The sequence below is a fragment of the Orbicella faveolata genome, unplaced genomic scaffold, assembly GCF_042242905.1.
Source record: "Orbicella faveolata isolate gen_17 unplaced genomic scaffold, um_ofav_v1 contig_13, whole genome shotgun sequence".
Lineage (NCBI taxonomy): Eukaryota > Metazoa > Cnidaria > Anthozoa > Scleractinia > Merulinidae > Orbicella > Orbicella faveolata.
The window spans coordinates 7,020,363-7,042,500 of record NW_028301540.1 but is presented as its reverse complement, the minus strand read 5'-3'; the positions used below and the strand labels follow the sequence as shown (position 1 = coordinate 7,042,500).

At 40.0% G+C, this 22,138-nt stretch overlaps 1 protein-coding gene and 1 pseudogene across 9 annotated transcripts in view; both read left to right on the top strand.

Moving 5' to 3' along the window:
* The window catches only part of LOC110066525 (caspase-3-like), an 81,249-nt gene that overhangs the window by 9,624 nt on the left and 49,487 nt on the right, over window positions 1-22,138 (top strand). For all 9 annotated transcript variants that reach the window (XM_089284341.1, XM_089284348.1, XM_089284345.1 and 6 more), the window contains 4 exons: window positions 161-228; window positions 11,998-12,069; window positions 16,817-16,888; window positions 21,635-21,706. In XM_089284341.1, coding sequence (XP_089140467.1) covers window positions 210-228; window positions 11,998-12,069; window positions 16,817-16,888; window positions 21,635-21,706 — 235 coding nt within the window. In that variant the 5' untranslated portion in view covers window positions 161-209. The remainder of the gene's footprint in view (window positions 1-160; window positions 229-11,997; window positions 12,070-16,816; window positions 16,889-21,634; window positions 21,707-22,138) is intronic.
* On the top strand, window positions 8,418-11,710 carry LOC149114788 (uncharacterized; annotated as a pseudogene).

Below are 22,138 nucleotides of genomic sequence, written 5' to 3'. Positions count from 1 at the left end.
AACAATTATACAGCAAAAATAGGTTGTTTTGTAATACGCAACTTGTATCTTCTCATTTAAGTTCTCGCTATTTTTTTAGCTGGTCTTATTCTAATTATAAAGCTTAAACACTCCACAAAACTTTTCCATGTATTCTAATTGGAGACAAATTTAATTTTAGAGAGTCAAGCAGAGTATTCACAGGACCCCGGCCATCCCGGCTAAACACAATGGACTTAGGTTTTAGAGGTAGGTAAAACAGTAAATCGTGTTATGCTTGGGCGTAAACCCTGCTTCGTTTGATTTCCAGGTTCTTCTCCGATATATTCTGGCAGCTCTAATGCAATGGAAGATGATAATCACTTCTTCATATCTTCATAAGTTGACAAACGAAAAAAAGGAATAATATTTTTGTTATGAAGTTTAAACGAACCGTTACTGCCAGACGGCGCATCGCCAAATATTTATTTTCCTTGTGTTTGTGTTTATCAGAGAAAACCGGGCAGAACCAAAAGATCGAGGTCGGCCGTTTACTTTCATCTTTTCACAGTACAAAAGCTATCCGAAAAGATTAACAACCGTGGCATTTGCCGAAGTCGGCGATCGCTTTTCTTCGAGATATCTCTACTCTCAAGCGGTCGTAAAGGGCCGAAACCTCGGGCAACTTTAGGTGAGCCTAAAAGATATTTCGCACAAATTCCAAGAACTCTTGTTCCCTTATATACTTGACTGAGACATATTGGAGGTCTTTCGCTTTAGTTCTACGGTCGCCATAAGGTGCTAAATATCGCCGCCGAATCGTTATTGAGCGTGACCCAAATTCTAGACATTTTCAGCGAGTTGTTTCTCAAAAGTGCGGCAGTTTATTTTCACAGAAAAACGTTTTTTGATAGTCTTTTACATTGTTATCAATATCCAGTTTGGGTAAAATTGGTATCTACGGGCAAATCGGAGTAATTGGTCTCCCAAAGTCCAATAAAAGTCACATCGCCCAGAATGCCGCGACACATCCGGGAGCTTTATTTGTGCGCCGGCGCTAAAATTCATAATTGATTAGAGAAAAGTGGGCGTAATAACAAAGAATACCGCCAAAAAGCGGCCACCAGCGCGTACGTTCTTATGTTTTACGGGCATATTAATTCCTCTGGCCAAGTAGTAGCATGCGGAAGTTGTAGAGAAGAGATCAATAAATGATTTTAAACAAAAATTTGTTTTTTAAGGTCTCTACAAGTATTATCAAATTTGCTTTGAAAATAGACTATTTTGGGAACTGTCTGGTATAAAAGCTGTTCTTCAGGCGAAATATTCCGACGAACTGATCGGTTAAGTTAATGGGTAGCATATGGAAAAGTTAGTAGCGGATGTCAGGAAAGCTTCTGCCAATTTTCGCTGGTTTACGGCACCTACAAGTACTATCAAAATGCGGTTTTCTGAAAGCACTCCACGACCCTCTGCAAATTTCCCTTTCGGAGACCGTTCGGATAATGGTTGACTGATTTTGAAACTCCCGCGAGTAATAATAATATGCAAAACTCCGCCTCCCACAACAATAGCACGCAAAGAAAATTACAATAATGCCCTAACAGCGCATTACAAGCTCCATAAATACCCATAACAACGGGGTTTTGCTTGGGTCTGTACTTATAACTGAGGCCACGATCATAAACGTCATCAAACAATGATGCGTAAAAGCCGAGCTGGTGTCTCGCACGCTTTGACGTGTTACTCCAAAGAGGATTCTAACAACTGAATACTCGAAACTGGGCCTTTTAAATGTTTTGATCAATTAAAACGGATCCAATTTTGAATAATTATCTCACACAAACAATGGCCAACAATGCTCGCTCAGGCGTAAGACGCGCTGTGTGCCTTTGCTTTTTTGTTCGGTTCTGGATTTCCCCTTCATCTTACGAATAGAAAAAGGTCTGTGTTGTCTTTTAAGTCCTCGATCAACCACAGACTACGTAAACCGATCGAGTAAAAGACTACGTCTGATGAACTGCTTTGACCGGTCGAGTAAAAGAGGACAACGATAAAGTAGAAGAAAGTGTGTTAAGCACCGTTCTTTCCATTTGGGAACGCTTTGGAAGAAGAATTTTTTGTGGGAGAACTTTTGGCTCCCGCGCTAAAACCATTTCGAGTGTGACATGTCAACAAAAGAAGTGAGAATGTCGCTGCACACGAATTTGTTGACAAAAGTCTTTGTGAAGAGCGCAGGCTGCCTTTAAATTAGAGCGCTTTTGTTAACTTATTGCACCTCAGGATTTACTTCACACATCAGACCGTTTGATTGACAGCCGCCGATTCATTGACGAGAGCAGTCGGAATTCCGAAAGCTAATCTTTGTAATTATTATTCCACGCATTGAAAAACTGAGCACTGCAAGTATATGTCGCGAAAGACAATTGCATTCTGGGCGATGATCAGTCAGAAATATTTCCCGCCATATGTTGAGCGAGGACTACACTGTATCACTTTATTCCGACCTTCTGCGATTGTTATCCATTATTTACTGTAAGATCTGCTTAATTTGAACTGCAGGATAGAATATCTGAGCTGTGACATGCATCGTTATTGACCAATGTAAATATTTCAAACTCGCCAAATCCTTGGCATCAGTTAGGCTGAGTTTACCTGCGAAAATTCTATTTTTAACGGCAAGCTACATGCAAAAACAAACAGGATCCTGAGTTTGCGGGTCATTTTTGGAACTTCTGCAAACCCTTTGTTTACATCGATTTCTCGTTTTCGGAAGGCGTGAAGCGTTACAGATTCAAAGGTAAGACGACAGGAGTTCACAATGTCGATCTTTCTTAATAGTTTGTCCTTGGTTTTGAGAACATTAACTGTTCTTTTGGATCAGAAAAAATCGCCCAGCAGTGCGGTCGGCGGGTCAGATTTTCTTCAGTTATTAGCGTGCAAACGAGATGGTCGAGGAAAGTCGTCAGAGGGAGTGTCGATTTGGTGCAGCTGAATTTAAACAATGAGGAAATACAGGTCATGGCAAAACGTTCCTGCCATCCGGCTCACGAAAAGGTCATAAAGAACAGACGACTGGAATAAACATCCCAATACGTGTAATCGTTGCTAAATCTTTCTTGCGTTTAATGTTGCCGTTTGTATCGTAGCAGGTCAGTACACCGTGTTGTTTTCCGCTTTATGACCTTTCTGGTGTTCCATGGCCATGTTTACATTAGAAGATTGGAAAATTAGCGTTTCCTCGCAATTACTTTGCAGACTTTTTTTTGTATCCAACCATAAATGCAACTCTGCAACTGCAAGTTTATACACATAATACATTTTTTATTCCTTCTGATATTAAACCACCATGTTATGTCCCTGTTACGTGTGTTACACTGAAACCTTTACTTTCAACAAAACTTATTTAATTTTGCTCCTCACAATATTCACCACCCTTTCAATGCAACGAAATCACATCCAGGGTAGTACAGATAATTTCTTGCTAATATTGCTGCTGTTATCGACCCTCTATTTGACAATTAATGAAAAACGAAATTGAATTACATTTTGTACGCAATTGAGTTACTCTAAAGATTAATTGGACGTGACTCATGAAATAAAGCTTGCGATGGCAAATTTATGTTTACTCTGCCAAAATGTAGTTAAATCCTGATAACAGGGATGGTAACTCAAGAATATCTACAAAACAAGATGGTTCAACAAATACTCAACTTTTTTGAATTTCCTAAATAAAACGAAATGATGAAAAATAGATTGATAGAAAGGAAATTTGTTCAGGCAGTAGCGCTTTTCCTTTCTACCCCTTTCAAAGTGGAGGTGGAACTATGATGCCGGTAAGAGGTACTTGGACATTAAATAGTGGTAATGGTGAAGTCACTCCCCTCCCCCGTCTCTCCCCCACTCGCACCCTGCTTGCAAGGGGATGGAAGAAAAATCTGCTCTCTCAGACGACATTTCAATTTCAATTCATTTTTTGTGTGTAATAATTAATCAATTACATAAATTTGTTATATATATATATATATGTATATTTGACATTTATCCCGGTTGAGTGTGTGCCTTTTTACTCATTTGGTTTTCTGTGGATATTCTCAGGCAACTACCGAAATTTCTTTTTGCTTGTCACGAATCACAGGCATCATTTTTTGTCTGTGAATTCTTTCATCTGAATTATATCTGTTTCCAGTGCAATATCTTACTGCAACCAATTTTTATAAGAGATCTTTGAATCAGAAAAAAAATTATCTTAAGCCTCATAGCAGGTGGTCGTAAGTACATTGCATGCACAAGGTACAGTTGAACCCTGTTAATACGGTCACCAACGGGCCATGCATGAAAATTTGGCCGTAATAACAGGGTGGCCATATTAACGGAGTAGTATCAAACCTCATGAATCGCCTAAATTGAGTGATGTCTTAACAAATATATCACACATGATCACAACTGCACTTGCAAGCAACTGTTCTTCCATAAGCATCGGGAATGCAGATATAATTAAGATAGATACAAAACTAAAACTTGAATCGGTGGATAGAATTTTAATCATGAAAATATGAATACAACTGATTCGAGTGGCCGTATAAACGGGGTAAAATTATAATTAAAGTATTATACACGTTGGGATTTCAAAGTGTGGCCGTTGGTCGTATTAACGGGGTGGCCTCATTAACGGGTTTTTCTTATATATAAAATTGTATGGGCGTTTCGCCGGGACAAAAAAAAAAATGTGGCCGTAATAACGAGGTGACCGTAAGACGGGTTTGCACTGTAATAAAGAAAGGAAATGAACAAGACGGCATACTAACCTGCGAGGATACAAACGACAACAATGAACCCAAGACGCGAAAGATTTCCGCAGGCAATCCTGTCATTGCAACGATTATTGAGATGCTTATTCCAGTCGTCTGTCCTTTATGACTCTTTCGTCGGCCGGATAGCAGGAAAGTTTTGTCATAACCTAATTTCCTCATTGTTTACATTCAGCTGTACCAAATAGACACTATCCCTGACGTCTTTCCTCGACCATCTCGTTTGCACGCTAATACCTGAAGAAAATCTGACCCGCCACTCGCACTGCACTGCGCCTAACCCCAAAACATTTTTTTTCGCTAAAACGAATCCACTTGTTATTCGAAGCATTTGGGCGAAAAAAATTTCAATTTGGTTGAGTCCTCGATTTTCTATGCCCTTTCAAAGTCGCGCTTAAAGTGTTGCGCGACCGCGTTTTAAGGCCGTCTTGGTCGGCGGTTGCTGATGACGTCAACCCAGGAACCAAACACAATGGCGCCTCAGTCAGCTCTCTCTATATTTGCTCGAGAAAATGGAAAACAAAACTAATCGTTCCAATATATTTTGGGACTAAAACGTCCAAGTTTTGTTTCAGAATCATTTCCTTTGCGTCACTGGAGTCAGAGTTAAGTTTCGATTAGGAAGACTCCGAAATAAACTTCGATCGAGCTAATAGACTGCTAATAGACTGCTTTGAGCTTTGGGAGCAATTTGCAATATTTCAAGCGACGGCGGGGAAGAATTCTTTGTGGACGGGCTGCTTGTATATTAGGAATGGAAAGCTAGATACGAAGTGGAGAAGCAGGCAAACGCAAAGCAGGAAAGAAACCTCGAGGACTGCTCTGGATGGTAATTTCGTCACCTAAACACGAGATTCCCACGCATGTTTATAGCCCGTTTGCATTTGTCCTTAGCGAGAATGTATTTTGTCAAAGTATGGTTGTTCTATGAAATCCAGTTTGTGTTTTACTTTCTGGAATGCTTCATGTTTATGAGAGCGCCGTAAGTGTTGCAGTTTTCGAGACTTGATGACCTCCAGAGCACTGGCTTCGATCGATTGAAAATCGTAGAATTGTTTGGACATGTATTTTTGAAGCTGCGGGAAGCAAGGTGGAAGGAAACACTTCATACAATTACCGATTTCACATTGTCCCACGTTTTAAGTCGTAACTCCAAATAACCAACGTAAATTTTTCTTAAAGTTTGCAGTGAAATTCGTCGGATAAGCGAAAAGGATTTGTTCGCTAAGTGGTCCGGGCAGATAATGTTGCGCGGCCATATTTTCGAGACTATTGCACAGAATGTTTGTCGCACTGCTGATTTCCAAACCTTCGAAAAACTCAGTGGGTCTTACAATTTTGTTATCATGTAATTCTAAAGGATTGTTGAGAAGACAGTTCCGAAGTGGCGTGACGCGCGAATAGCGCGCGCGCGCACGGAAACATTTTGAATTTAAGTTACGCGCACGTTAGTTGCGAGTACGAATTTAAGTTACGCGGATTTTTTATCCGGAGAGTTGAGGCAGTTTCCAGTGAGCAGTTGTTGTGCCTTTTAGGGAGTTATGTGCCGTTTAGAGTTTACCGTTTCACCGAGTTTGAAGTGTTTTGGTCGAGTACCTTTCCGTTTACCGCTCACGGACATTTTCTGGCGATCACGACGGGAGAAAGGTGTGAACTGGTGTTTACTTTGAGGTGTCGTTTCGTGTTTTGAGTTTTTGAGTTGTGCGGTTATGGCCTCCGATACCGATGATACCGATGTTACCGAATTTACCGAGGAAAACGCTGAATAAACAGGACTAAGTGGAGTCGAGAAAAAGAAGGAAACGGACATTCTGTTACTACAGATAAAGAAGCGAAAGCGTACCGAAAAAACAAAATTAAAGTAACGAAACTCCGACATGAGCTGGAAAGAGTTTGTCTTAAAGATTTTGAGTTACCGGTCATCGAAAGCGTGATTGAGCAGCTTTGGACAGCCCTGGAAAATGCACAGGAAACTTTGGAGGAAATGACTGCGTTCTATGTCAAGGTCGGAGATGAATCTGGAAAAAACGAAGCCATTGAAGAGTCGGAAACTATCGAAAAAGAAATACAGAGAGCGATTAAAGCTGGGCAAACTGTAATAAAAGCTCTCGCGCGCAAAACCGTAGATACAAGTCAGCCGATTAGCGTGAACATGACGGATAGCTACGACCTGCAGCCTGCCCAGCAGTATCAGCTGAACGAGAGCAACGGAAATCACATAACGGAAAGCCGAGTTTTGAAGCCGTTAAAGGTCCCTACGTTCAATGGTGACAAACAAAAGTTTGAAGATTTTCGGGCCTTCTTCACAAGTCTAGTAGACGAGTCTGCGGAGCCAGTGAATTTGAAAATGGCGAGACTACGACAATGCCTGACCGGGAATGCGTTGGAAGCCATCCGCGGTCTAGGAGTCTCAACTCCAGAATACGAAGAGGCCAAAGAAATATTAAAAACGAAATATGGTGGCGCGCACCGACTTCTGCGAGCCTACATGGATTAACTAGAACAGATACCATTAATCAAAAGTAAAGATATTCACGTTCTGGAGAAGTTTGCAGACTTTGTGCGAATCACAGTGGTAAAACTACAGGCGGAAGGAAAAGACGGAGAGCTAGGAGATGGAACTCTTCATAGTCTACTGGTAAAGAAGTTGCCTGATCGTCAGCTAGAGAATTACAGCCGCTGGTTAAGCGAAAGCGCAAGAGAAAAATCAGTCACAGCTTTCAGAGGCTTAAAGACGAGGTCAGATTCCGAGTTGAAGCGGCGGAAATGGCGAACGGGATTCAACCGAAGACTTTTGAGAACACTAGCCTGCCAAGAGCACCAAAGTACCCGGATCTTGGTAGATTGCGAAATTTCCATACTGCTGTAATTGGGAATGGAATAAGAAACATGCGGTCTCCCTGCTCTCTCTGTCAAAGTCTCGATCATGGTGTGTGGTTCTGCAAACATTTTTACGACAAAGGAGTGGATGACCGTCGACGGTTTGATGGTTTATATCTATTTATTTTGTTTTATTTTGTATATTTACTCTTGTACCAAGTTTATGATATTTATGTGTACCAATGTATTTGTTGTGCCTCTTTCCTGACTCTCACATTTTTAATTATTATAATTACGGTCACCCAGCTAGTTTAGCTTTTTAGTTATTTTGGGTGTCCCACTACTGTATGTACTGTACTGTTTATTTATTTATTTATAATTATAATCTTGTAAATTCTTTTTAGTTGTTTACAGTAGTAGAAAATAAACTGTTGTTGTTGTTGTTGAAAGAAAAGAAGCTATGTTTTCGCTGCCTAGCCACTGACCATAGGGGGAAAGAATGCAGAAAAGCCTGCATATGTGGAATAGATGGTTGCCCTCGAAATCATCACCGCCTTCTCCATGGACTTGAAAAGTTGTCAGAAACCGGACGGCTGACTACGGTTCCCCGTGTTGACGAAGAAAGACACCCAGTCGTTCCTTGGGAGGGGGTGCCCGTTGTGACCATGACCAGCTGTAATGCCGAAACGCCAACTGAATCATATTCGTTGCGAACTGTCCCTGTGTGGATGAAGGCTAATGGTAGAAAAGTGAAGATAAATATATGCTATCCTCGATGACGCATCAAACAAGACTTTCCTAAACGAAGAAGTTGCTGGGGTACTGGGAATGCAAGAAACTTTCCAGAAAGTTCAATTTCATGTTCTCAATGATACAGTAGAAAGCTTTCAGTCCATGCCTTTAAAGATTGAAATTGAAAGCGTCGATGGGCAGTTCTCAAAAGAAATCAGCGTGAAAACGTTCCCGCAGAAAGTCATAGGTAATTACAGAGTTGTGAATTGGACCGAACATCAGAATAAATGGCCTCACCTGACCCAGTGCATCTTTGCCAAGACCGCAAACAATGGACTTGTCGATCTTTTGGTTGGCATTGATAACGCTGAACTCCACAATTCTCATGTTGATCTCCAAGGGAAAAGGGGTGGACCCATCGCCCGCCTTGGACCACTTGGGTGGAGTTGCATTGGTGCGCCTGACGGTAACGAAGCTGCGAGAACGCGATCTCACGTCATTCGTGCATTGTTTACAAGAGAACCTGTATGGAACGACGGAAGAGCATCTTGTTGCGATGTCGATAACAGCCTTAAGAGATTCTGGGAAATCGAGAAGTCTGGCACAGAACGTACTCACAGACTCGTACTCGCGGAGGAAGAACGACTAGCCTTAAATAAGGTGAAAGATTCTCTCAAGTATGAAAAAGGAAGATATCGCGTAGCCGTTCCCTGGAAAGACGAGAAACCCGAGCTCCCTGACACTAAGCCGATGGCACTGTCCAGCCTCAGAAGCACCGAGAGAAACTTGAAGAAAGACGACCGTCTCGCCGAAGATTATAAAGCAACTATCCAGGCCTATGTTGAGAAGGGATATCTACGAAAGGTTCCTTTGGACGAGCAGCTGCCAAACAACGTATGGTATTTGCCACATTTTCCGGTCGTGAGGATGGATAAAACGACAACGAAAGTACGAATTGTGTTTGACTGTGCCGCTAAATGCAGTGGCATTTCCCTGAATGACATGATCTATGCTGGACCAAAACTACAGCAAGATCTTTTCTATGTGCTTGTCCGTTTCCGTCGAAACCCTGTTGGTATCGCTTGCGACATAAAGAAATGTACCTCCAGATAGAGATTGACGAGCAGGACCGTTCCCATTTCCGACTGTTGTGGAGAGACCTGGACCCCAGCCGAGAGCCGGACGTATTCGAGTTCAACCGTGTAGTTTTCGGAAAGAATTCAGCCCCTATGGAGTCGCAGTTTGTAGCGCAGGAGAACGCTCGAAGAAACCAAGACCGTTATCCCCTTGCCGCTGAGACCGTCCTTAAGTCAACCTACATGGACGACTCTATTGACAGTGTTGAAAATGACGAAGAAGAAGTGGAGCTGTACCGTCAATTGAAAGCGCTGTGGGGAATTGCCAACATGCATGTCAGAAAGTGGATCTCCAACTCACCGAAAGTTATCGAAGCCATTCCGATAGAAGAACGCGCTACAGAGATCGTAATAAACAGCGGCCAAGATCCTGTAATAAAGACACTAGGAATCTCGTGGAACAGCACCGAGGACCTGTTTACCGTAACCGCCTCTCTGGTTTCGCCAGATTTCCAGACAACAAAGCGAAACGTCCTACGTAAAGTGGCAACGATATTTGATCCTCTGGGATTTGTATGCCCGTACGTTATTGTTGCAAAAATCCTGCTTCAGAAACTGTGGATTCGAGGCTACGATTGGGATGACGAAGTACAAGATGAAATAGCTAACAAAATCGGGGATTGGTTCGAGCAGTTGCAAAGTCTGAAAGCGGCGAAGATTCCCCGATGCCTACGAAGTCCAGAGCCTGTCAGGTCGAAGCGCATTGTGCCATTTGTTGACGCCTCTCAGCAAGCTTATTGTGCAGCTGTTTATATCCGGTGAAAATATCATACAGATGCCGTCACTAGTCGCCTTATTGCAGTCAAGAGCAAAGAAGCACCGTTGACTCCGATGACTCCGATGACAGTCCCTAGACATAGATAGATAAATAGATAATCTTTATTTATCCACGGTACAAAATTCGTCAGCTTTAAAAATACCTAATTCTAATATAATGAGAAATATTTAAATAAAAAGCTGCTTTCCACGAATGCCGTGCCTTACAGTTCTTCTTTGAGTAGTCATTTGAATTGCCCAAGGGACTCTGCTTCCCTTAAGTTACAAGGAAGACTGTTCCAGAGAATGGCGCCACTATAGCTGAAGCTATTTTTGTAATAGTCTGTGCGCGGTAATGGCACATTGAGTTTATTCTCAGAGTCCCTTAGGTCATATGCGATTTCTCGCCTTTCAAATTTAGAACTGAGATAGTTTGGAGCCAACCCGTGCAGAGACCTGTAAACCATCGTGGCTCTTTGAATTTGCTGCTGGCAAGCTAGATTTTTCCTCCCTAAGTCATAGTTTTCACGGCTACGTCATGGTTTGAGTAGGTCAAAACACGGGCTGCTCTATTTTGTAGCTTTTGTACCTTATTCCGTAAAGTTATCCTACAGTTTCCCCAAGCATTATTGCAATAGTCAAAGTGTGGCTGTATCAAAGCTTGGTATATTAGATGTAAGGTCGCCTGAGGGACAAGGTGCCTTATTCGTTTTATGGCCGCAATACCAGAAGCGACTTTCTTTGTTACTTTTCCGATATGGCCACTCCAATCGAGTCTGTCATTGATGGTCACTCCTAAGTGATTTTGCGGTAGTGACCTGGCTAACTTGAAAATCATTAATTGCAAATCTCGGGGACTCTGTGAGAGTACTTAGTCTCTGCCTAGATCCGATAAGCATGAATTCGGTTTTAGTCATATTTAGAGTGAGTTTGTTTGCTCTCAGCCAATTGTGAACATTTTCTAAATCTTGATCTAGGCGCAACTAAATATTGTCAGCATTATCACCTGCATATGTAAGGTGGGTGTCATCAGCGTACATCCTCTGAAACTCATGGGCGCGATTCTTGGCCTGCGCTCAGCACAGTCCTTGTTGACGGTACCGGAAGTACCAATGCAGAGCGTGACGTTTTATTTTGAAAGTACAAATGTCCTATGGTGAATTCGAGGGCGTGGCAAAGACTTCCAACCCTTTGTAGCGAACCGAATTGGTGAAATACAGATGTTAACCGAACCGTCACAGTGGCAGCATGCCTCTACTGAGGAGAATCCAGCGGATTTGTGTACAAGAGGTGCAACCCCTTCACAGACCACATTCACAGCTAACCACATTTTTATCTGATTCTTAAAGCTTTGCGCATATATAAATGAAGGTAGCATTTCTTGCTTTGCTCGAAAACGATTCTTCAGGTTTGCACTCAAGGAAACTGAAAAGCGGGATATACTTTAATTATTCTGGATATCACAAAAAGCGAAGCTAAAAATTGTTTTATTATACAGCGAATGAAAAAAAAAAAAAAAAAAAATGAAGTCATGTTTTTGCTTCTTCACTGACGGAAAGCACAACAAAGCGCGCGTACGTGACATAATTACCCTTAGAAATCATGCACCACTGTCATTCATGACATGATTAACCGTGACCTTGAGTGACCTTGACATGATTATTGTATAATCATCAGCTAGATGACATCACAGGTGCTGATTTGTAAAATTCACTGTACGCTTTCGGCCAATCTGAAAAGATGTAGTGAGTTCAATGTGTAATAATTTGCTTTATCACATGCAGGGGCCTTGGTGGTGGCAGTTGCTTTGTTAGAGACTACATGTAGATGTATTAGCCTGGTGCTGGGTTGTGGAGGTAAGTACACTGTTTCTTTTAATGACCATTTTACTCATACAAGGGACATAAATGCTATAATTGTACGATCTTTATGCTAGTGTAGTTGTATCTCTGTATCTAGTAATGTCACTTACGAATTTCTGTGGAGAATCAACAAGCAACTTATATAATGAACATAATTTGATGATTGAGTCTGGACGAAGCCTCGAAGATAAAAAGACTTAACTTAACAACTATTGAGCACCCGCCACCTCAGATGAAAAAGATCTCTAGCTGCTTAGAAAAAGGAGAAAATTTCAGACGGAAGTAAACGTCAAGTGGGGTCCCGAGGGTATAACTTAAATCGCTAGATAGTTGCTTTGCTTAAATATCGCTCCATTTCAGGGAAAAAAGATGCAAATAACGAAATTCAGTAAAGATGACCATTTGAGGCACTATATTTGAGAACCTCGCATGCAAAAACAAGTCGCCCTTTTACTTTAAAAAACTCTAAACGTTTCTCTGCACTCTCTCGATAGGGAGTTTAAGTAACCACGACGGCGACGCCGAGGACAACGTGGATTAAATCATGATTTTGTGATTACCTACGAATCTCGCGATACTCTCAAGTATCACGATACTGAATATGGGACACAGCGATAAATTTGAAAGAGAAATTTGAAAACTTAGCCGTCGTGGTTCACGTTCTCCAGTCAACGCAGAATTTGAACATTACACGTTGTTGTTTTGCAGAGCACGGCACAGCCATTTTTCTTTTCATCAAAATGAAGTAAAAAGATATCAGTTTAGCACTTGTCATGCCTTATGAGGATAAAAACTTTGGTGGATTTTAGAATTGATTGCATCACGTGAAAACACTCTATAAGGGACAAGCACTGCGTGGGAAGGCGAAAGAACACCTCTAGGCTTGTCAACAAAAGGTCTTTCCGTCCACATGACCGCCCATTTTCCTGGCTTGAAGCCTTAGGGGTGAACGATCTAACAACATCTATACACGGCTCCTGCAATTTGTTACTTTTCTACACTAAATGTTTCTTTTTTTTTTTTTTTTTTAATTCTGTTGCCTTTTTTGCTTCACACTAAAGGGCACCATTTACTGTGGCGCATTTTTAGGATGAGTTTTTAGACATGCTCCAGCAAATGTTCTCATGGTTTTCAAATAGAGTTTGACAACTCTGTAATTACGACCTTTTACTAGTACGATTTGGCTTGGCTCCTTTGTACTGAAAAATGTTTTTTGAAGGTCGATCCCTAGGCGTCTGCATGCTGTGGAAGGATCTATAGATTGTAAAATCCCGGCGAAATGATGAAATTCGCATGTTGGAATATTCTCCGCCTTTAGGCCTTAGTGAAACGCTCTACTTTTATGGCAAAATTATTTCACCATTTTCGTGGTTACATACCCCAGTCGTTAGGACTGGACTACTGAGATTGATGTCAAAGTTATCATTCGGTGGTAAATGTTATTTTTTAAACGCCGATCGTATATCAATTTCCTCTGCAACTTCCTACGGATTTATTATCAGTTATTATTCAAGCCAAGTACGTGATTTCAAAATCAAAGCTTTCATAAAATCGTGATTTTCACACGTATGTAATTGTTCTAGAAAATTTTCCGCTGAGAAGTTGTCTTTATTGTGGGCGCCACCTTTCTCACAACGCCCTAGTTTTTTCACGTAGCATAGGCAATAAAAGACGACGCGCAACTTCTTTTAGTCAGAGATTGTTAGTGAAGTTACACCGCTATCGTGCTACGATCAGAGGATCCAAGTTACCGCTATTTCAAGTGTATTTCGCTGTCTCTCTGCTACCTTTTGGTGCGAGTCGTCAACCAAAGTACGCAAGTTCTTATTGTTGTAGTTACTTGCTAAGTCGCGAATTATTAGTCTTTTCTTTGTCACGAAAAGGTTTCATTTAGTTTATCTAGGTTTTGTTGAAATCGCTTTCACAGCTCTACTATTGCTAAGGCTTATTGTCATATGATTACCAAATTGTGATTCTTTCACGCCATATTTAGCTATTTTGCGCGATAGCCGTTGATATCTTCGTTTGTGACAACAAGAGTTGTTATCGTCTCAGTTTTATTAGTTGCAAGTATCAATTGTCACGTCTATTTGTTTCACGCTGTGATCTTGTTAGTTTTATAATGATTTTTCTATCCTGTTAGATTTGAATTTTATGCCTTATCTAAGTAGGACGTATTCTTAACTATCGCTTTTCAGTTCGAACCTACTACATCTACTTGTACGACTACTACTCCTATTCGTATCTGCTACCACTATTTGCGATCTACTGGTGCTATTTCTTCAGTCGCTACCTATTGTGAACTAGATCTATGGACTTGATCTGTCATTAAATTAGTTGAATCTACCAAGTGAAGTTCGAATATCTCGCACCGCGCTACCCCTGTAGTTGTTTAAGATTTGAGTGAAGGCAACCTCTAGAATCTTTACCATTACAGTAAAATATTCCAAAACTATTAGTTTATCATCATCATCATCATCATGATCACCATCATCATCATCGTGCTTTTTTGATCATTTGGTTTTCTGTGGATATTCTAAGGCAACTACCGAAATTATTTTCTTTTTGCTTGTCACAGGCATCAAAATCATAGTGGCAAGCTTAATCGTATCGTTTATGCTTTTTTTGTCTGTGAATTCAGTTTGCATCTGAAATGTATCTGTTTCCAGTGTCTTACTGCAACCGAATTTTATAAGAGACATTTGAATCAGAATAAAATTATCTTAAGCTTTATAACCGAAGTGGTCGGAAGTACATTGCATGCACGAGGTACAGTGGAATCCCGTTAATACGGTCACCAACGGGCCATGCATGAAAATTTGGCCGTAATAACAGGGTGGCCACACTAATGGAGTAGCATCAAACCTCATGACTCGTCTAAATTGAGTGATGTCTTAACAGATATATCACACATGATCACAATTGCACTTGCAAGCAACTGCTCTTCAATAAGCATCAGGAATGCAGATACAATTAAGATAGATATAAAACTGAAACTTGAATCGGTGGATAAAATTTTAATAATGAAAATATGAATACAACTGATTCAAGTGGCCGTATGAACGGGGTAAAATTATAATTAAAGTACTATACACGTTGGGATTTCAAAATGTGGCCGAATGTGGTCGAATTAACGGGGTGGCCTCATTAACTGGGTTTTCTGATAAAACGAACATTGTATGGGCGTTTCGCCGGGACAAAAGAAAAAAAAAATGTGGCCGTATGAACGAGGTGACCGTAAGACGGGTTTTCTCTGTAATAAAGAATGGAAATGAACAAGACGGTGTACTAACGTGCAAGGATACAAACGACAACAATGAACCCAAGACGCGAAAGATCTCAGCAGGCAATCCTGTCATTACAACGATTATTGAGATGTTTATTCCAGTCGTCTGTCCTTTATGACTCTTTCGTCGGCCGGATAGCAGGAAAGTTTTGTCATAACCTATATTATTTGCTCATTGTTTGCATTCAGCTGTACCAAATAGACACCACCCCTGACGTCTTTCCTCGACCATCTCGTTTGCACGCTAATAACTAAAGAAAATCTGATCCGCCACTCGCACTGCTGGCGAAATATTTTTGATCCAAAAGAACAGTTAATGTTTTCAAAAGCAATGAGAAACTATTAAGAAAGATCGACAATGTGAACTCCCGTTGACCTTTGATTTTGTGACGCGTGACGCCTTCTGAAAACAAGAAATGATGTAAAACAAAGGGTTTGCAGAAGTCCCAAAATTAAAATGATGAAGGGTAAAGCCGGCTGGAGCTTTATTTGACCCCTAAAAGATACCACTTAAAACGAAATAGCCTCTATTACCAGGCGCTGACCAATCCTGTTCAGGAAAGAAGTTTAAGGCCTATAAATGGGGGATTCACTCTCTTACCTTGATCTTCTTCAGGTTTATGGTGGTTGACTGTACTTAAACACCCACGTTAAGGACACCCGCGTGTAGCTATAGGGTAACCTCAATCAAAGAGCTCTTTAAACGAACTTCTAAATGCAGGGACTAAATAAAATCATGATTAGTGTGATCTACATTGTAAAATTTTGCCTCTAGCTTTCATAAACTTTGAGTAGTTGACTCTTCTTCCCTATGACATCCGTTTTGACACAGCAAGCGTGGGGAAGAAACATTTTCTTAAAAGGATAATTCTTTAAAAAATTATTGGATTATTAGAGTTTTACAACCTCAAAGACACAAAACGTAATGGTAACAAAAGGGATGTTCTCTCAATCATAGACAGTTTACTGAAAGATGAAGCTAACCACATTTTTATCTGATTCTTAAAACTTTGCGAATTAATTTATATTGTATATAAATGAAGGTAGCATTTCTTGCTTTGCTCGAAAACGATTCTTCAGGTTTGCACTCAAGGAAACTGAAAAGCGGGATATACTTTAATTATTCTGGATATCACAAAAAGCGAAGCTAAAAATTGTTTTATTATACAGTGAATGAAAAAAAAAAAAAAAAAAATGAAGTCATGTTTTTGCTTCTTCACTGACGGAAAGCACAACAAAGCGCGCGTACGTGACATAATTACCCTTAGAAATCATGCACCACTGTCATTCATGACATGATTAACCGTGACCTTGAGTGACCTTGACATGATTATTGTATAATCATCAGCTAGATGACATCACAGGTGCTGATTTGTAAAATTCACTGTACGCTTTCGGCCAATCTGAAAAGATGTAGTGAGTTCAATGTGTAATAATTTGCTTTATCATATGCAGGGGCCTTGGTGGTGGCAGTTGCTTTGTTAGAGACTACATGTAGATGTATTAGCCTGGTGCTGGGTTGTGGAGGTAAGTACACTGTTTCTTTTAATGACCATTTTACTCATACAAGGGACATAAATGCTATAATTGTACGATCTTTATGCTAGTGTAGTTGTATCTCTGTATCTAGTAATGTCACTTACGAATTTCTGTGGAGAATCAACAAGCAACTTATATAATGAACATAATTTGATGATTGAGTCTGGACGAAGCCTCGAAGATAAAAAGACTTAACTTAACAACTATTGAGCACCCGCCACCTCAGATGAAAAAGATCTCTAGCTGCTTAGAAAAAGGAGAAAATTTCAGACGGAAGTAAACGTCAAGTGGGGTCCCGAGGGTATAACTTAAATCGCTAGATAGTTGCTTTGCTTAAATATCGCTCCATTTCAGGGAAAAAAGATGCAAATAACGAAATTCAGTAAAGATGACCATTTGAGGCACTATATTTGAGAACCTCGCATGCAAAAACAAGTCGCCCTTTTACTTTAAAAAACTCTAAACGTTTCTCTGCACTCTCTCGATAGGGAGTTTAAGTAACCACGACGGCGACGCCGAGGACAACGTGGATTAAATCATGATTTTGTGATTACCTACGAATCTCGCGATACTCTCAAGTATCACGATACTGAATATGGGACACAGCGATAAATTTGAAAGAGAAATTTGAAAACTTAGCCGTCGTGGTTCACGTTCTCCAGTCAACGCAGAATTTGAACATTACACGTTGTTGTTTTGCAGAGCACGGCACAGCCATTTTTCTTTTCATCAAAATGAAGTAAAAAGATATCAGTTTAGCACTTGTCATGCCTTATGAGGATAAAAACTTTGGTGGATTTTAGAATTGATTGCATCACGTGAAAACACTCTATAAGGGACAAGCACTGCGTGGGAAGGCGAAAGAACACCTCTAGGCTTGTCAACAAAAGGTCTTTCCGTCCACATGACCGCCCATTTTCCTGGCTTGAAGCCTTAGGGGTGAACGATCTAACAACATCTATACACGGCTCCTGCAATTTGTTACTTTTCTACACTAAATGTTTCTTTTTTTTTTTTTTTTTTTAATTATGTTGCCTTTTTTGCTTCACACTAAAGGGCACCATTTACTGTGGCGCATTTTTAGGATGAGTTTTTAGACATGCTCCAGCAAATGTTCTCATGGTTTTCAAATAGAGTTTGACAACTCTGTAATTACGACCTTTTACTAGTACGATTTGGCTTGGCTCCTTTGTACTGAAAAATGTTTTTGAAGGTCGATCCCTAGGCGTCTGCATGCTGTGGAAGGATCTATAGATTGTAAAATCCCGGCGAAATGATGAAATTCGCATGTTGGAATATTCTCCGCCTTTAGGCCTTAGTGAAACGCTCTACTTTTATGGCAAAATTATTTCACCATTTTCGTGGTTACATACCCCAGTCGTTAGGACTGGACTACTGAGATTGATGTCAAAGTTATCATTCGGTGGTAAATGTTATTTTTTAAACGCCGATCGTATATCAATTTCCTCTGCAACTTCCTACGGATTTATTATCAGTTATTATTCAAGCCAAGTACGTGATTTCAAAATCAAAGCTTTCATAAAATCGTGATTTTCACACGTATGTAATTGTTCTAGAAAATTTTCCGCTGAGAAGTTGTCTTTATTGTGGGCGCCACCTTTCTCACAACGCCCTAGTTTTTTCACGTAGCATAGGCAATAAAAGACGACGCGCAACTTCTTTTAGTCAGAGATTGTTAGTGAAGTTACACCGCTACCGTGCTACGATCAGAGGATCCAAGTTACCGCTATTTCAAGTGTATTTCGCTGTCTCTCTGCTACCTTTTGGTGCGAGTCGTCAACCAAAGTACGCAAGTTCTTATTGTTGTAGTTACTTGCTAAGTCGCGAATTATTAGTCTTTTCTTTGTCACGAAAAGGTTTCATTTAGTTTATCTAGGTTTTGTTGAAATCGCTTTCACAGCTCTACTATTGCTAAGGCTTATTGTCATATGATTACCAAATTGTGATTTTTTCACGCCATATTTAGCTATTTTGCGCGATAGCCGTTGATATCTTCGTTTGTGACAACAAGAGTTGTTATCGTCTCAGTTTTATTAGTTGCAAGTATCAATTGTCACGTCTATTTGTTTCACGCTGTGATCTTGTTAGTTTTATAATGATTTTTCTATCCTGTTAGATTTGAATTTTATGCCTTATCTAAGTAGGACGTATTCTTAACTATCGCTTTTCAGTTCGAACCTACTACATCTACTTGTACGACTACTACTCCTATTCGTATCTGCTACCACTATTTGCGATCTACTGGTGCTATTTCTTCAGTCGCTACCTATTGTGAACTAGATCTATGGACTTGATCTATCATTAAATTAGTTGAATCTACCAAGTGAAGTTCGAATATCTCGCACCGCGCTACCCCTGTAGTTGTTTAAGATTTGAGTGAAGGCAACCTCTAGAATCTTTACCATTACAGTAAAATATTCCAAAACTATTAGTTTATCATCATCATCATCATCATGATCACCATCATCATCATCGTGCTTTTTTGATCATTTGGTTTTCTGTGGATATTCTAAGGCAACTACCGAAATTATTTTCTTTTTGCTTGTCACAGGCATCAAAATCATAGTGGCAAGCTTAATCGTATCGTTTATGCTTTTTTTGTCTGTGAATTCAGTTTGCATCTGAAATGTATCTGTTTCCAGTGTCTTACTGCAACCGAATTTTATAAGAGACATTTGAATCAGAATAAAATTATCTTAAGCTTTATAACCGAAGTGGTCGGAAGTACATTGCATGCACGAGGTACAGTGGAATCCCGTTAATACGGTCACCAACGGGCCATGCATGAAAATTTGGCCGTAATAACAGGGTGGCCACACTAATGGAGTAGCATCAAACCTCATGACTCGTCTAAATTGAGTGATGTCTTAACAGATATATCACACATGATCACAATTGCACTTGCAAGCAACTGCTCTTCAATAAGCATCAGGAATGCAGATACAATTAAGATAGATATAAAACTGAAACTTGAATCGGTGGATAAAATTTTAATAATGAAAATATGAATACAACTGATTCAAGTGGCCGTATGAACGGGGTAAAATTATAATTAAAGTACTATACACGTTGGGATTTCAAAATGTGGCCGAATGTGGTCGAATTAACGGGGTGGCCTCATTAACTGGGTTTTCTGATAAAACGAACATTGTATGGGCGTTTCGCCGGGACAAAAGAAAAAAAAAATGTGGCCGTATGAACGAGGTGACCGTAAGACGGGTTTTCTCTGTAATAAAGAATGGAAATGAACAAGACGGTGTACTAACGTGCAAGGATACAAACGACAACAATGAACCCAAGACGCGAAAGATCTCAGCAGGCAATCCTGTCATTACAACGATTATTGAGATGTTTATTCCAGTCGTCTGTCCTTTATGACTCTTTCGTCGGCCGGATAGCAGGAAAGTTTTGTCATAACCTATATTATTTGCTCATTGTTTGCATTCAGCTGTACCAAATAGACACCACCCCTGACGTCTTTCCTCGACCATCTCGTTTGCACGCTAATAACTAAAGAAAATCTGATCCGCCACTCGCACTGCTGGCGAAATATTTTTGATCCAAAAGAACAGTTAATGTTTTCAAAAGCAATGAGAAACTATTAAGAAAGATCGACAATGTGAACTCCCGTTGACCTTTGATTTTGTGACGCGTGACGCCTTCTGAAAACAAGAAATGATGTAAAACAAAGGGTTTGCAGAAGTCCCAAAATTAAAATGATGAAGGGTAAAGCCGGCTGGAGCTTTATTTGACCCCTAAAAGATACCACTTAAAACGAAATAGCCTCTATTACCAGGCGCTGACCAATCCTGTTCAGGAAAGAAGTTTAAGGCCTATAAATGGGGGATTCACTCTCTTACCTTGATCTTCTTCAGGTTTATGGTGGTTGACTGTACTTAAACACCCACGTTAAGGACACCCGCGTGTAGCTATAGGGTAACCTCAATCAAAGAGCTCTTTAAACGAACTTCTAAATGCAGGGACTAAATAAAATCATGATTAGTGTGATCTACATTGTAAAATTTTGCCTCTAGCTTTCATAAACTTTGAGTAGTTGACTCTTCTTCCCTATGACATCCGTTTTGACACAGCAAGCGTGGGGAAGAAACATTTTCTTAAAGGATAATTCTTTAAAAAATTATTGGATTATTAGAGTTTTACAACCTCAAAGACACAAAACGTAATGGTAACAAAAGGGATGTTCTCTCAATCATAGACAGTTTACTGAAAGATGAAGCTAACCACATTTTTATCTGATTCTTAAAACTTTGCGAATTAATTTATATTGTATATAAATGAAGGTAGCATTTCTTGCTTTGCTCGAAAACGATTCTTCAGGTTTGCACTCAAGGAAACTGAAAAGCGGGATATACTTTAATTATTCTGGATATCACAAAAAGCGAAGCTAAAAATTGTTTTATTATACAGTGAATGAAAAAAAAAAAAAAAAAAATGAAGTCATGTTTTTGCTTCTTCACTGACGGAAAGCACAACAAAGCGCGCGTACGTGACATAATTACCCTTAGAAATCATGCACCACTGTCATTCATGACATGATTAACCGTGACCTTGAGTGACCTTGACATGATTATTGTATAATCATCAGCTAGATGACATCACAGGTGCTGATTTGTAAAATTCACTGTACGCTTTCGGCCAATCTGAAAAGATGTAGTGAGTTCAATGTGTAATAATTTGCTTTATCACATGCAGGGGCCTTGGTGGTGGCAGTTGCTTTGTTAGAGACTACATGTAGATGTATTAGCCTGGTGCTGGGTTGTGGAGGTAAGTACACTGTTTCTTTTAATGACCATTTTACTCATACAAGGGACATAAATGCTATAATTGTACGATCTTTATGCTAGTGTAGTTGTATCTCTGTATCTAGTAATGTCACTTACGAATTTCTGTGGAGAATCAACAAGCAACTTATATAATGAACATAATTTGATGATTGAGTCTGGACGAAGCCTCGAAGATAAAAAGACTTAACTTAACAACTATTGAGCACCCGCCACCTCAGATGAAAAAGATCTCTAGCTGCTTAGAAAAAGGAGAAAATTTCAGACGGAAGTAAACGTCAAGTGGGGTCCCGAGGGTATAACTTAAATCGCTAGATAGTTGCTTTGCTTAAATATCGCTCCATTTCAGGGAAAAAAGATGCAAATAACGAAATTCAGTAAAGATGACCATTTGAGGCACTATATTTGAGAACCT